At 48.5% G+C, this 15961-nt stretch overlaps 2 protein-coding genes across 2 annotated transcripts; one reads left to right on the top strand and one right to left on the bottom strand.

The window, feature by feature from the left end:
• Window positions 1-1543: 1543 nt before the first annotated feature.
• avil (advillin) lies at window positions 1544-11585 on the bottom strand. The gene is made up of 20 exons (XM_056606053.1): window positions 11457-11585; window positions 10946-11040; window positions 10649-10723; window positions 10044-10240; window positions 9240-9348; window positions 9041-9151; window positions 8480-8685; window positions 8271-8349; window positions 8082-8180; window positions 7834-7987; window positions 7136-7236; window positions 6681-6818; window positions 6044-6202; window positions 5116-5295; window positions 4608-4756; window positions 3956-4100; window positions 3366-3554; window positions 3164-3238; window positions 2602-2718; window positions 1544-2157 (listed from the first exon to the last, which is right to left on the bottom strand). The coding sequence occupies exons 2-20, from the start codon at window positions 11003-11005 to the stop codon at window positions 2044-2046; spliced, it is 2457 nt and encodes an 818-aa protein (XP_056462028.1). The 5' UTR covers window positions 11006-11040; window positions 11457-11585; the 3' UTR covers window positions 1544-2043.
• A 759-nt stretch (window positions 11586-12344) lies between these two features.
• Window positions 12345-15622, top strand: olfml3b (olfactomedin-like 3b). Its single transcript, XM_056606026.1, has 3 exons — window positions 12345-12533; window positions 13699-13984; window positions 14417-15622. The coding sequence occupies exons 1-3, from the start codon at window positions 12435-12437 to the stop codon at window positions 15196-15198; spliced, it is 1167 nt and encodes a 388-aa protein (XP_056462001.1). The 5' UTR covers window positions 12345-12434; the 3' UTR covers window positions 15199-15622.
• Window positions 15623-15961: the final 339 nt, after the last annotated feature.

Raw genomic sequence — 15961 nt, 5'->3', positions numbered from 1 at the left:
GGTTTGCACACTGTAATTGTTGCCAGTGGGTAAATCAGGCAGGATGCTGTTACCTGCCAATTATACGACTATCAAAGATCTATTTATCTTCTGGATGGAAGATGAGATTTTCTTTTCAACAAGGACCGATCTTAGTTTAGTTTTGATAAGAAAAAATAAATCTGCCGAAGTGACCCGCTTAGTGAGGTTTCTGCAGAATCTGTTTTTGCAGCATAAACGACATTCCCCTGATAGTTCTGTAAGGCTCTGAGTTCGCACCGTTAGCCTATAGTAGGATGTTACTCAATTGCATGGTTATGTTTGCACAATTTCTGCAGTAGAACTGATCAAATGCCATTTTTTGAACTTGTACCAAAAGTTAAACCGTTTAGTGGTTGGTTTAGTAATTCTTTCCCGTCCATCCGAGGAAACCTTTTCTATGTTGTCATCATCGCTGGTAATCGCTTGTTGACGGATGATTTTTTTATTCGATGGCTTCAGTAACGTGTTCTTAACCTTTGAGCTTTAAGCACAGCGAGCTTAATAATGTCGGATCGTTTTCCTCTTTTTGTATGTTTGTAGTTTCTCCCTCATTTTGTACGTTTAACTAATTTACCTTCAGAATATTTAGGGCTTCGTTTTTTGATCACCCCTTGCAGATATTTGATGCATGGATCAACGAGTAGTAGTTTATCTTTGACGATAAGGGATGTACTTTGTTATGTTGTTAAGCGCGTCTTTCCAACAACTTGCCTTTAAATTATATTTTGATGAAGAAAGTTCTTGCCAATGATGTAAAAATGGTTAAGAGGGATTATCATCCTCATACGGGAGATTTCTTGAGTGGTGACCATTTGTAATTTTCTTTGTGTTTTACTAAATTAGCTTTAGCATTATATGTAAACTAAATGTAATGTACTAACATGTGCTCTGGTTTCCACTCAAATAACCAAAATATGTTATCCTGCCACCTGCCAATGCTACTTCTTTCCATGGTTCATGGACGCACAAATAGCCTCGACACATCACTCATATCTCTGGTTTCTGAAAATGAAGAAATAAAATGAATTTGGTGTCACTACATTTGTCTTTAAGAAGGTTATTGTGTAAAAGCTTAGAAATGGTTCCACGTCGAGGCAAGGGGGTTCACGGACCCATAACGTCCTTAACGGACCCTTCTAGCGTCAACCGTAAAATGATGAGGCTACGCAGCAGCAAGGGCTGGGATTGGTCCACTCATTAAAACTCGACACAGAACTAAAACAGGTTCGCTACTGTGTCGAAGCGTCATGTGGGGTGATTGTGTTTCGTCGACGCAGAACCATAATCAGCCCATGAAGCAGAATCAGGAAGTTGGTAAGTTAGTTCCATTTTACATTTGTCTTTAGGAAGGTTGTTGCATGTTAACCGAGGACAGAGTACAGAAACTAAGAACGTATAGAATGTGCGAATATATATCTATATATGTATATTCTGTTAACATTTGATTTAAAACATGAAGACTTAAAATATAAAACATTACAAAACTATCTAAATAAAGTATTATCAAACAATATCTGTGTTTATTCACGGGACCACTTTATTCCAGAAATGTTGAAACTGTTGCAGACAATTTAACCAGGAAGCAAAACACAACCTTTTAACTGCTACTCTTCAATATACAAGATATTGGCCCTCAAGATCCCTCAGAACAACGATATGCAAAGGTAAGTCTTTATCAAATAAGAAAATGTGTTTATTTTGAGGTTGAGATGAATATGACGGATGAAAAGAACATGGGTTTATGTCTTGCTTCTCTTACTGACATGCATACTGATGACAAGCATATAACCTGGAATAAAACAGATCTAATAACTAGCTATCGTATGTCTATATTAAGCACACCTAACCTACTTCCTGAACTTAACTTACAACATTGAATTCACGCATAACATTCAGACGATGAACTGTGATAATGCCTCCATATCAGACACATGAATACATCATATGAAAGTAACAAAAAATGTCATTTTAAGTGGACTTAAAGTATCAAAGTCCTGTTTACAGCGGTGAGGAGAGGTGAGGTCAGAACAGCCCTTTCTCCTTCTTCAGCTTCAGTCGCTTCCAGGCGGGAAGGTCCACAAACTCCCCCTTGGAGAGCTGGAAGATTTCCTGGAAGTCTGCGTCCGACAGGTACTTCTGGAAATCAATTGAAAAGATTAGTCAGAATGTTCACACATGCGTGACTGGCCTGTGGGGAGGGGGAGAGAGAGAGAGAGAGGGGGGGGGGGGGGGGGGGGGGGGGGAGAGAGAGAGAGGGAGAGAGAGAGACAGAGAGAGAGATGGAGAGGGGGAGACAGAGAGAGAGAGAGAGAGAGAGAGAGACGCAAAGAGACAGAGAGACACAAAGAGACAGAGAGAGAGAGAGAGAGAGAGGAAGAGGGAGAGAGGAGGGGGAGACAGAGAGAGAGACAGAGAGAGAGAGAGAGAGAGCAGCATTCCAGCATTCCAGCGCCGTGCCCTGGTTCTGCTCCACCAGTGCAGAGCACCACCCGCTGCTCCGACTCTTATGTTGTGTTATGAACATGGTAGGGCAATAGAAAGCTCAATCTACTATGTGTGTGTGTGTGTGTGTCCACCCGCCTCCTTGTGGGCTGGGTCCACCCCTTCGGGCAGCTCAGAGCTCTGCTTGTGGAGCAGCTCCTCCGCTGGGTGGGGGTCGTAGTTCGCCTCCTCCTCAGCTCCACCGTTCTGCTCCACCTGGGTGGGTGGGGAGGGTGTGGAATTCAAACAGACCCGTCAACTCTCCACTATCCATTTCTCAAACCTTTAGTTCATTCATAGTTCAATCATAGTTTAATCATCATAATTCATAATTCATAATTTGCTAATTTGCTACTTCCTGGAGCATCTCTCAATGATTTCGGAAGTCATTTGAATTCATAGAATTCATAAATTCATAACAACATAACGTTAATATTTTTTATATTATTACATTGCATGGAAAATTCTACGAATTTATGATTTTAAGAATTCTATGAATTTAAATTACTTCCGAAATCATTGAGAGATGCTCCTGGAATGAGCGTCCATGAATTGAAATGACTTCAGACGAAGTTATTTAAATTCATGGATCGTTGGACATTTTGCATTCTGCATTCAGCCTCCGTTCCCGTGACGTGGGTCGGCAGGAGAGCACACTCACGCTGCTGGGCACCTGAACGGGTATCGGGGCCGAGTCCCCGAGCTCCCTCCTCATCTCCTCGTACGAGTTCCCTCCCTAATAAGGACATTATTCTCCCATCGTTATTCAGATCCGTGGAACAGTTTTGCATTCGAAAAACGATTCCAAACAAATGGAAATATCACACGCTTGCTTCGCTTAGTAGCGCACGAGTCCCACTCACGCTCCACTTAAAGGGGTCCCAGGCAGCGAACCAGCCCGTGAAGGTGGGCGGTTCGAACCCCTGTTTGATCAGGATGATGGGCGTGTCCGGGTCTCGGCCGCCCGGGTGTGTGCGCAGGAAGTCGCGGCTGGTCGGGATGACCTCCTTCTTCTCGACGTCGTTGGCGTCCTGGCCGACCCAGATGAAGACCTGCCGCGACCGGGAGCACAAAAAACACAGGCGGGGATTCGAACCCTCCGTGACGTCCTCAGATGCTACTCGTCGCAGTGCATTACCATATTCTACTCAATAAAGTTGGATAGATATGTTTCCAGACCTGAAATCAGAATTTGATGTTTAACGGACGTTTATCGGATGTTTAATCAGACCTTATTCTATTCAAACACGTGACTGTCATTGGGCGAACCCCCAGCAGCAGGATAGGCTCGCAGGTTAGACCTGACACTCCGAAGGGTTGTTGGTTCCATCCCCGTTCAGCAAAGGCGGGCCCGCAAGGTGGTTGAGCCCATGAGCCTAGCTGATCCTCTAAGCCCTGCCGGGCCAGCGCCCCTAGCCCCGCCCCGCCCATAGCCCCGCCCCTTCCCGCCCACCTGGTCCCAGGTGTCCAGCAGCATGACGTCGTCCGTGCTCAGGTCATCCTGGTTGAACTGGGAGATCTCCTCCGCCATGAAGCGGCCCGTCTTGTTGGAGCACTCGAACAGGCGGGGCGGGTGGTCCGGAACCAGCTGCTGCAATCTGCACGCACGCACCCACACGCACACGCACACGCACGCCCACGCACATGGAGGCTCGCACACACACATACACACACACACACACACACACACACACACACACACACACACACACACACACACACACACACACACACACACACACACACACACACACACAGAAACAGACACTACCACACACACACATGCATACACATGCATATGCACACATACATGCACATAGAGGCACACACACAAACACGCATGCAGATGCGCTCACACGTGCACACGCACAAACATACACACACACACAAACAAAAGTGCGAGGGCCCACATGTCCCCGTGTGCATACACACACATGCAAGCAAAGACATTCACACATACACACAAACACACACACACACACACACACACGCAAGCACCCACACACATGCATACACAGGTTTAATAATGAAGGCGTTCCTCTGGGTTTTAAGTGTAAGGCGAATCGGCCTTTCGGCTCCTTCTGGATGCGGTCTCTGGTCGGTGCCTCTTATCGCTGGCGTAGGGGGCTTTCCCTCCGAGCAGGCTCCAGAACTCCACCGACTCCTGGCCCTCCACCTCCAGCTCAGAGTCGCTGCCCTTCCCGATCACGGTGGACATCTGCCGGGCCATGTTCCTCTCGTCTCCACTGGAGCCCTGGCAGAGAGAGCGGTGTCGCATTTATGGATCTGCGTCGACGCAGCGCAACGTCCACGCAGACGCGTACGACGCAGTAGTGAGCCTGTTTTGGTTCTGCTTTTAGGGAGCTGACCTATCACAGCCCCTTGCTGCTGCGTCTCCTCGACGCAAGGTTAACATTTTTTGGGAGGGGCACGTCAGGCCCTTGCGGTGAACGCAAGGTGGGTCTGCAAGGATGTAATGGCTCCGTAAACCCCCTCGACGTGGAATACTAACTAAGCGAGGGTGCGGTCGCGCTAATCTCCCCGGCCCTCAGGAATGGTCTGCACGCTGCAAAGCATCATGGGTCCGGCGTGACACCGGTGCGGCCGCCTCACCTTCCCACACCACAGGAACATCCCCGACTGGCTCTTCAGGAGGAACACGTCGTTGGAGTTCAGCGAGCTGGCCAGCGCCGACACCTCCGTGGCCTTGGTGGAGGACGGGTCGGAGCCGCGCACCTGGAACAGCCGGACCGGGGGCTCGGGGTCGGTGCCGGCGCTCCGAGAGGTGCCCCCCTGCGGAGACAGGACCGGACACGTCTAGACGGAGGGGCTTGGCTGTGGGGAGGGTTTGTCAGTAACTACTGACCTCACCTGGGAGCCGGACTTATCTCTAGTCACGTTAGATAAGCCTCTATTTCTCATCTCTGTATAGAAATCTGAATGATGGGTGCCTTTATAGTGCCCATAACCACCGTCCTGTAATCTTATCGGTATTTTACCACCAGAAGGCGACGCTTTTATAAAAGAGGCCTTTTGTTGCTTCCTAATGCAAGATGCAAATGAGAAGGAGATACAGTTCCAGTAGATCAATAGCTCAGAGACTGGAACATCCCTCGCCTCCAGGTCCCAGTGGACGGCTGGTGTATCTATAACCACTGCTGCATCCTTATGAATAGCATTATACACTACAAAGTTACTAGATCAACAATAGTTAAATATTTAAAAAATATTAAAAAAAATATTATATAATATCTATATCTATAATATTAATATATTAAAAAACGACAGAGCAGATGATGATGTTTTTGATGAAGTCAATCGTTATTTGTATTATTTGTAGTTGTAGCAGTAGCAGTAGAAGTACTTTTGGTTGTATAGTAGTAGAAGTAGTAGTAGTAGTAGTTGCAGTACTAGTAGTAGTAGTATATAATCTTGGTTGTATCCAAATCACATCACCATAGTGATATATATGTATGGATAAATCTATCTATCTAGATATATCTATAGTTAGATAGACATATATAGTGAACATGAGGCCTACCTCGAAGATGACCATCCTGCCCTTGAATATGGACATGAAGTGCTTGGACTCCTTGCCCATGGGCACTCTGATCTGGACCGGCTCTCCTCCGTACTTCTGGTCGAGGTCCACGGCCTGGAAGGCTGAGGCAGCCAGCTCATCCGTGGTGGCATGCCGGCCCTGAGGCACGACAGGTACATATAGATTATTAAATACTGTCAAGTATTGATCGTCTTTTAAATGGTGACGCTGGGCTTTTAAATGATCAGTTGTCTTTCGAGCGGTCTGTTGTCCTTTAATCGGCGGGTTGTCTTTTAAACTCCCAGTTGTCTTTTAAACTGTGATGTTGTCTTTTAAAAGGCTGGTTGTCTTTTAAACTCCCAGTTGTCTTTTAAACAGCTGGTGGTCTTTTAAACTCCCAGTTGTCTTTTAAACTGTGATGTTGTCTTTTAAAAGGCTGGTTGTCTTTTAAACTCCCAGTTGTCTTTTAAAAAGCTGGTGGTCTTTTAAACTCCCAGTTGTCTTTTAAACAGCTGGTGGTCTTTTAAACTGTCTGTCTTTTAAGCGGCCGGTTGTCTTTTAAGCGTTGCGGTTGTCTTTTTTCTTTGATCGGTGCCCCTTAAGGAGGCCTCTCCTTAAGGGGAGCGCCTCTCCTCACCTGCCACATGTAGAGGATGTAGTGCTGCTTGCTGTTCACCAGGTAGGTGTACAGGATCAGGTAGCAGTCCCCTCCGAAGAAGTACCCTTGCCACTCTGGCTTCACGGCCACCAGCTCCAGATCCTCGATGCGCCAGACCTGGCCACACCACAGACGGACCACACGGGTCGTTCGGAGACAGGCGTTAAAACCATCAGGGTTAGAGGTTTGACTCCCGCTCAGCCATATCGCCTGGCAAGAGCCAGCCCTCGCACCACAACTATCATTGAACTGGAAAGACCTCCGGGAGACAACGGGGGTACCAGGGTAACGCAGCCCACCCGAGATGCCAAACCAATGCTCATGGTACTGCAGGACTCCTTGGCTGACAGCGTACACCTTATGGCATGCATTCAAATGTGGATATATAAAAATAGCACATTATAAACAATGAAGGCTATGGAAATGCCCGATACCTCGACGTCCCCGCTGCCATTGTCCACCATGCGCTGCTGGGCGGCCACCTCGGGCATCAGGTGCATCTGGGCGGCGTCGAACGTCTCCTGGGTGACGAAGGCTGGAGTAGAGTCACGGCGTGGTTACTGTTGTAGAGTGGGGTACTAACATCCGACCACTAGGGGCAGTAGTGCCATCGCTGTGTACAATAACCTACCACAAGCTATCCTGAGCTAGCCAGGTGATGTATGGACGTTTTAGGGGGGGATCCACATTTCCCGGTTTGGTAATAAATAAGTAAAGAGTAACGTCTGTGTCAGTCTAGTTAATGTTAGTGTACCCAATATACTGACAGTAACATCTGTGTTAGTCTAGTTAATGTTAGTGTACCCAATATACTAACAGTAACGTCTGTATCAGTCTAGTTAATGTTAGTGTACCCAATATACTAACAGTAACGTCTGTATCAGTCTCGTTAATGTTAGTGTACCCAAAATACTAACAGTAACCTCTGTGTCAGTCTAGTTAATGTTAGTGTACCCAAAATACTAACAGTAACCTCTGTGTCAGTCTAGTTAATGTTAGTGTACCCAAAATACTAACAGTAACCTCTGTGTCAGTCTAGTTAATGTTAGTATACCCAAAATACTACAGGTAGGGACCTGACCAGCCGGGGGGGGGTTTGAAGTTGGGAACCTATGGAGAACCACGCACGTACCGACTTTCCCTCTGGTGTTGGTCCGGCCCAGACCCTGGGTCTGGTCCTTCACCGTCCAGCTCTGGAAGAGCTGCTTGAAGAGCGCAGACTCCGCCCCGTCGTTGACGGTCTCCACGTTGGTGTGGGCGGGGTAGTCCTTCACCTTGATGAACTCCTGCAGGGCACTCGGATTAGGATGGAGGTGCTCCCCAACGGAAAAAGCTCAAAGTGTGACACCGTGCCGCTCGGAGGAGTCGCGTGTTCCTCACCAGAGCTCGGGAAATGGCCGCCTGCCTCTCTGCTTTGCTCGCCTTCTTCCCTTTCCAGACGAAGATCTTGGACCCTCCCTGGTCCACGATGTAGCAGTCCTGAACAACAGACGAATCCGTGAGAGGAGATGCGACGTGATGAGGAGGAGCCTACCATGTCCTCATATGACCTGAGCCACCTGAGCTCACCTCATGATTCATCAGATCCTGGACCAGTGGCGTGGTGGCCACTTCTGTGACCTTCATGCTACCGCCGTCGTCAGAAACCCTGCGATGACCATAAACATACACGTAAACACAGATACGAATACAGAAGAACGCCTACTCCGAAGAACCACCGTGTTGTACGTAGCTCGTAGCGTGTATGGCGGCGTCGGCGAGGTGGTACAGTCGCTTACTTGTAGAGGACCAGCTTCGACTTCTGCTCCTGGTCAGCCTTCTCATCCGGCGCTCCGGCCTTCAGCTCGGAGGTCCTCTTCCCCAGGACGCCCTCCATCAGGTCCATGCCCACCGGGGCGCCACCCTCAGCGTCCCCGTCCACCAGCAGGATGTCGGTCCGGCCACCCCTCTCGCGGTCCCGGATGTCTTTGGCCAGCAGCATCCCCTGATGAGGAAGGAGAACGGCGTCCCTGACGGTAATCGCTTCAACATCTTAAACGAATTGTCGACAACATTGGGAGATGGGATTATTTGTTCTGGACGGACGTGGAACGATAAGGCTAACATAACCCGCTGAATCTCTTGTTTCTCTTCTGGGGAGACGAGACCCCATTCCATGGGGAGCAACACCAGCTGCCGGTTTATTTAGAAAGGGGAAAACGTTCTAACAGGTGATGAAATGGGATACTGGTGTAAAATGTTGGATTGGATCCCACTTCATGCAGGACTTTGCCTCTTCGCATCCGCAAAGCAAAGAAAGAAATACAGATGTCCTATGACTACGAGTCCTCCAGACTTACCTTCAGCCTCTCCTGTCTGTTGCTCTTGGGCCCGTTCCACTGGACGATGGTCTTGCCCACGTCCAACAGGAACACGTCCCCCAGGTTGAAGCTCTCCCAGGACATCTCCACCTGGAACAGAAGGCACAGACTGAACTCACGTGGTCCCGGGCGGCGGCGCCCCTCAGGGGCCCGGGCAGGGGCCGACTGACGTACCTACCTCCATGGCCATGACTCTCTTCCGTCCCTTCACGTGGAGAAGCCTCTCGACGTCGAAGCTGTTGGTCTCCGTGTGTCTCATGCCTGACGCCACCCCGCCTTTCTTACAGCTGCAACGAGAACACAACATGTACTTTCAGAGCGGCATGTCCTCTCCTTCCGTCCCTGGGCGTGTGGGGTTTCTGTGGGTGAGGACATGCGTAGTGGTGCATCATGGGATTCAAAGAGCGCTTTTCTAACCAGTGGCCACTCAAAGCGTCTGACAATATTGCTTAACATTCACCCATTCACACACCGGCGGCAGAGTCAACCATGCGAGGCGACAGCCAGTTCGTTGGGAGCAGTTAGGGTGAGGTGTCTTGCTCAGGGACACCTCAACACTTGGCAAGGAGGAGCCAGGGATCGAACTGGCAACCTTCCGGTTACCAGCCAACCCGCTCTAACGCCTTAGCCACATGCCACCCATGGGTACTGTCATTCTCCTCATGTCACGACTCTCATGGAATAGGAACCATAAGCCTTGGACACGACTCTCATGGGAGAGGACCCATAAGCCTTGGACACGACTCTCATGGGAGAGGACCCATAAGCCTTGGACAGGACTCTCATGGAAGAGGACCCATAAGCCTTGGACAGGACTCTCATGGAAGAGGACCCATAAGCCTTGGACACGACTCTCATGGAAGAGGACCCATAAGCCTTGGACACGACTCTCATGGAAGAGGACCCATAAGCCTTGGACACGACTCTCATGGGAGAGTGCCCATAATCCCAGGGCCTCTCTGTCTTGTCTCGTCAGACTCACATGATCCCGTTCTTGAAGTAGCCCCTGAAGGCGTCGGACTCGTGGTTCTGGACCTCGCGGTGCTGGACGGGCGAGGAGCCCAGGAAGTCGTCCAGCTGGACCGTGTAGATGACGGCGGCCCCCTGCTCATCCTGGGACGACGCCGAGCCGATCCAGTAGTGGATGTCGTACCTGGCCGTGGCCCCGGACTTCTGGGTCTGCGGACAGGAAGTGGGAGGAAACATGGCATTCAAACTGAGGTGCTATTTTTACTTTTATTTTTATATATTTGTATGAATTTAAGCATATATATATTTTTCTTTTATCCTGAAAATGTCATTATATCTCTGAGATAATATGTCTGTATGTTTATCTGTCTTGTGTGTCTGGTGAGCCAAAGAAGAATTTCCCACTTGGTGGACGTTTAAGATTTATTCTATTCTATTCTATTCTATTCTATTCTATTCTATTCTATTATATTATATGGACCAGGAGAACGAGGCCATGTGTGAACCCATCTGATGTCAATTGAGCAGATAATATCTGGAACAAAATAATGTATTGTACTAGGATATGCAAATGAAAAATAAAGAGACACCATTGTGTGGGATGGAGCCATGACTTACAGAGAGTAGTATATAGCAGTCACCTTCATAGAAATTCCCATGCGATTTCTCGTTGACTAGCACGAGTTCCATTTTCTACGGAAGAGAAAAACAGATCTGGGATTAGTGTTCTATTTTTAAAACATAACCCTCATATTGAGTTACTCATTTCTGAGGAAGGATTTTGAGGAAGTGATTTTATTTTTTTCTCTGAGCTCAAACGTGGCGTGGAGAGAGAGCTAGTAGATCTATTCTCCCGATGTAGAGGTTCTACAGCATTTATGCCTTCAAATTAGTGCAAACAAAATATCAGGTTACCTCGATTCTCCAGATGAGGAGGCCGGGATTGTGAGTCACCGCTCTGAACGTGTACTCCATGTTGAGGCGCTGGTCTCTACCTCCGGGTGGCTCTCCTGTCAGCGTGAACAGGAAGGGGTTATCACTAGGGAGGAATAGTAGGAATACACAAAAACTAAAAGAAAAATAAATAGGATCCGTTACCTACATGTATCAAAGTCAAAGTCAGCTTTATTGTCAATTTCTTCACATGTACTAGACATACAAAGGAATCAGAAGGACATTTCTCACTATCCCATGTGAAATAGATAAATTGAAAAAAAGAATAGTAAAGTAGATATGGTCAGTGAATTCAGTACAGAATCAAATGAATCCACTTCCAAGACTTTCAAATAAAATAAAAAATTAGAGCAATTATAGTACCAATATTTATCAACAGACACCCTCTCAAAACCTAATAGGCTAAACAAAAAGGAGTGTCCATATTAGTAATAGTATATAGGCTATGAGAGAATGATTTCTCCAGAACTACCTGTCCTGTGGGTTCCGTGTCCGGCGGCCTGCGACTCCGCTGAGATTACCTCATGCTGCCAATCTTTTCACTCTTTCTGCCCAGAAACATTTGCCTGTGTTTGCATGCTTCTGGTCTTTTACGGCAGGACCGCCCAATCACTGGCCAAGATATACATCCAGCAGGCAAATCGGTGAGGGAAGAGGATAGTGTTTCATTCAAAGCAGCCCACACTGAGGAGAACCAGGTTATGGGGGCATTAGCCGAGTGTGTTCCATATCGGGGCAAAAATGTCCGCTGGGATCACATTTCAGTCACTTTCCTTGCATGCAAATATACTTATTTGCACATATTGCGCTATAATTGAATAATTATGAATTAAAAAAAGGCATTTAAATAATTGAATAAAACAAAAGCATTTTATTTGTGTCCGCTAGGGATAGAGAATAAATGATTAAAAATGTATTCATCAACAGAACAGAGCGAACATATACATATTTGTATTCAAATATCCAAATATTTTTTATAATATTTATTTATGATTTACATTTTACAATTTTCATGACATCATATTGCGGACATCTGTCTTTGCAATGCATAATTATAATCGATGTCTCTGTGTGGTCTTTGTTTATTAGAAGTGCCAAAGGACCTATGAAAAAACATTTCATGAGGAAGAATATACATGGAGACATAAAGCCGTGCATAAATAGACAGCACCGACTATATGTCTCACGTCCTCCCTTCAGACGTCCTGTCCTGTGCAGGCTGCTCCAGCCGGGCAGAGGGGCAGAAGCAGGGGGATGGGGGGGGCAGGAGAGGTTGTCTGCACTGGTGTTTCTTTAAGGCTGTGTGGGTCCATCAGCGCCAGATGTGTTCAGCTCCTCCCTGAAACATTCCAGTAGAGCTCCGTCCCTCTCCCGGTCCCCCCAGTCCTGCTCCAGCTCCCCTCCGCCGCGACCAGCTGAGTCCAGCTCTCCCGATCCCCGCGCAGCAGACATGAGGGCGCTCGTTTTGCTGCTGACCGCCGCCTGCCTGGCCGGGGCACAGCATCAGGCCCTGATCGACTACCTGGAGCGCAGGCTGCTGGCCATCGAGGTAAGACCCCCGCCTTCTCCCCGCTGGCCCAGGGCTCCAGGGCCACCCGCTGAGGAGAAACTTTCCAGCGGCAGGAAACCATCATGGAATTTGAGGAGGGAACTTCTGGGAAGATTTTCCTCGATGTATTTTCCTCCTTTGCGTTCTGACTGGTAATTGGCTGATGCTCCTGAAGGATGTAGGGCTAATTAATGGGCTGCAGTTTCCAGTCACTGATGACACGTTCCCCTTAAACCTCCACGTTGCACTTGTTCAAGGATTGGTCTATGACATAATTAATATCTATTTTTTAATGGCATTTAAAACAGGTATGCTCAAACTGCTTGGAAAGAAGCAAAGTCTGGAAGACCAACCATGGCGACAGTCTCTTTAATTAAAACCATGTTAGTTCAACTCTATAATAAGAACAATACAACAACCTGAACGTTTCCAGGTATATATCCCATTTCTACCCCTTACCCCTTCCCCTTCCCCCTCCCCCTTGTTTTGAAGGGGTAAGGGGAAGGGGTAAGGGGAAGGGGTAAGGGGTAGAAATGGGATTGGGCCTTACTCTGTATTTGAGTGAAGTGTGATCCTCTTGCCAAAGGGTTTACAGAACAAAGCGCTCTCTCAAGGAAACCAATATTAGTAGTATCCTGAGGGCTGGCTGCTGTTAGACATCAACAGGATATTCTTCTCCACAAGAATCGCTCCATTGTGCTTTTGTGTTTCATTATTTTCCTATAAACCCTGGGGAGGAGTATTTGGTTGGTTTCCTTTGCTGCATTTCCAATTGAAATATTATGTAATATTAGATCTTCTGTTACCAGTGTGTATGCGTGGGTGTGTGCGTCTGTTTGTGTGCGTGCGTCTGTGCGTATATGTGTATGTGTGCACGGGTGTTTTTTGTGCGTGTGCGTCTGTGAATGTGTGCGTTTGTGCATGCGTGTATCTGTGTATGTGTGTGAATGTGTGTGTGTGCATGTGTGCGCATCTCTGTGTATATGTGTGTATTCTTGCATGTGTGTGTGTGTGTGTGTGTGTGTGTGTGTTTGCGTTGTGCGCGGGCATCGATCAGTTTCGGATCAGCCGCACAACATCGGGAACAGGAACCATGAATCTCAGCGTGTTTCTCCAGATGACCTTTTGACCCTTTGACCCCTGACCCTACTCGGGGGTTCACCAGGACCGCATCACCCTGTGGCACGAGCAGACGACGCGCTACGCGGCGGAACTCCGCGAGCTGAAGCAGCAGATGGTGGCGCAGCTGGACAACCTGGACAAGGAGAAGGAGTCGCTGAGGCTGAACCTGGACGGCGTGGGCGCCCGCGTGGACCGCGTGGAGCGGGAGATGGACTACATGGAGACGCAGAACGGCGCCCCGCCCTGCGTGGACGTGGACGAAAAGCTGGTGGAGCAGCAGGTGACCCAGGTGAAGGAGAGGAACAAGGCGCGCTACGCTCAGCTCTCAGGTGAGGACCCACGGGGGGAGGTGGGTGTCTGTTTGAGGCACCGGGGCCCGGACTAGAAGGTCAGGTGTCTGTTGGTCGAGCAAAGGGGTTGGATCCTCGCTCAGCATCGATGTTGGGTTTGTTTTGTTGCTTTTTCATCTGCTTGTTGATGTGCTGATAAACCCTAACTGCAGCTGACCTCTGACCTCTGACCCTAGACTGTGGCTGATGAACCCTTCACCTTTAACCCTTCACCTGATCTCCGATCCTAGACTTTAGCTGATAACCTCTCCCCTAACCTGACCTCTGAACCTTCACATGGACTTTGACCCTAGACTGTAGCTGAAGAACCCTTCACCTGACCTTTAACCCTTCACCTGACCTCTGTCCCTAGACTGTAGCTGATGAACCCTTCACCTGACCTTTAACCCTTCACCTGACCTCTGTCCCTAGACTGCAGCGAGATGATCTCCAGCATCAAAGCCATGAAGATCGTGAAGAAGCTGGGAGGGCCGAAGGGCATGTGGACCAAAGACGTGGGCGGGGCCTCGGGGAAGGTGTACGTCCTGAACGGCACGGACCAGGGCACCGTCTACGAGTTCGCCTCGCTGCAGGATTTCACCGCCTCGCCCGACGACGCCTCCCTGGCCCGCGCCCTCAGCCTGCCGTCGCTGTGGCAGGGCACGGGCCACCTGGTGTACCAGCACCACCTGTACTACGTCAGCGACCAGCTGAGGGTGTTGAAGTACGACCTGAGGAACTCGTCGCTGGCGGACAGCGTGGTGTTCCCCGCCGCCGACCACGTGCCGGTGTACGGCCTGACCCCGGAGACGGTCATCGACCTGGCGGTGGACGAGGAGGGGCTGTGGGTGGTCCACGCCACGCGCCAGAACCTCCCGCACATCTCCCTCGCCAAGATGGACGCCCGCACCCTCGACCTGGAGCAGAGCTGGGACACGCCCTGCCCCACGGAGAACGCCGAGGCGTCCTTCGTGATCTGCGGCACGCTGTACGTGGTGTACAACACGCCGCAGCCGGGGCGCTCCCGCGTGCAGTGCGTGTTCGACGTCAACGGCCTGGTGAGCGGCGAGGAGGCGCCGCTCGTCTACTTCCCCAAGCGCTACGGAGCCCACTCCAGCCTCAAGTACAACCCCCGCGAGCAGCTGCTGTACGCCTGGGACGACGGCTACCAGATGGTGTACCGGCTGGTGATGAAGCCCAAGCTGGAGGTGTAGGAGGCGGGGGGCCAACCGCGAGCAGGGAGCAGCCTTGTGGTGGAGCTGTGTAGAAGCAGGCCTAGTTAACTCCCTCAGCTGTAGTTTCCTTTAGAGTTAAGTTATGACTAAAGCCTCGATGGGTTCTTAAAGTGTGTGGCAGTTTGGCTTCAACCGTTTATTGAGACATCTTTTGTTTGATTGTTGATTGTTTTGTTCTGTGTGTGAACGTGAGTGTGTGTTTGTGTGTGAAAGTGTGTGTGCGTGTGTGTGTGGGAGTAGTTTCTGCTCTTTTACTTTCTGTTCTGTCATTTCATGTGTAATAAAGCATAATAGTGTCACCGTGTTTTATTGTGTTCATCGTAACGGTCGTTACTCTGTCACCTGACAAACGCAGAGCACTACTGACATCTAGTGTGCGAAATAATAGCAACATGCATCTGTAATTTAAGAAGATTTTCTACAACAAAGCATTACATCTGAAATCTGAACGCATATTCTAGTAGCCCTATGCAAGAACGATCAATAAGCTTTATTCAGGTATTTTCATCAATTAAAATGTATGCTAATACCTGAATTAAGCTTGATAAATTATTTAATTTAATTTCATGTTCATGAATATATATATATATATATATATATATATATATATATATATATATATATATTGCATTCAATTGTTGACTTAGTAAGAGTTTATTAAAGTTGTTGCTGTCACTAAGACTCAAATTGCATAACACATGATTCATCAGCCCTTGCAGAAATACACAGAACAATTATCCTC

Source organism: Gadus chalcogrammus, chromosome 13 (genome assembly GCF_026213295.1).
Source record: "Gadus chalcogrammus isolate NIFS_2021 chromosome 13, NIFS_Gcha_1.0, whole genome shotgun sequence".
NCBI classification, from domain to species: Eukaryota; Metazoa; Chordata; class Actinopteri; order Gadiformes; family Gadidae; genus Gadus; species Gadus chalcogrammus.
This window is presented reverse-complemented; position numbering and strand designations above follow the sequence as displayed.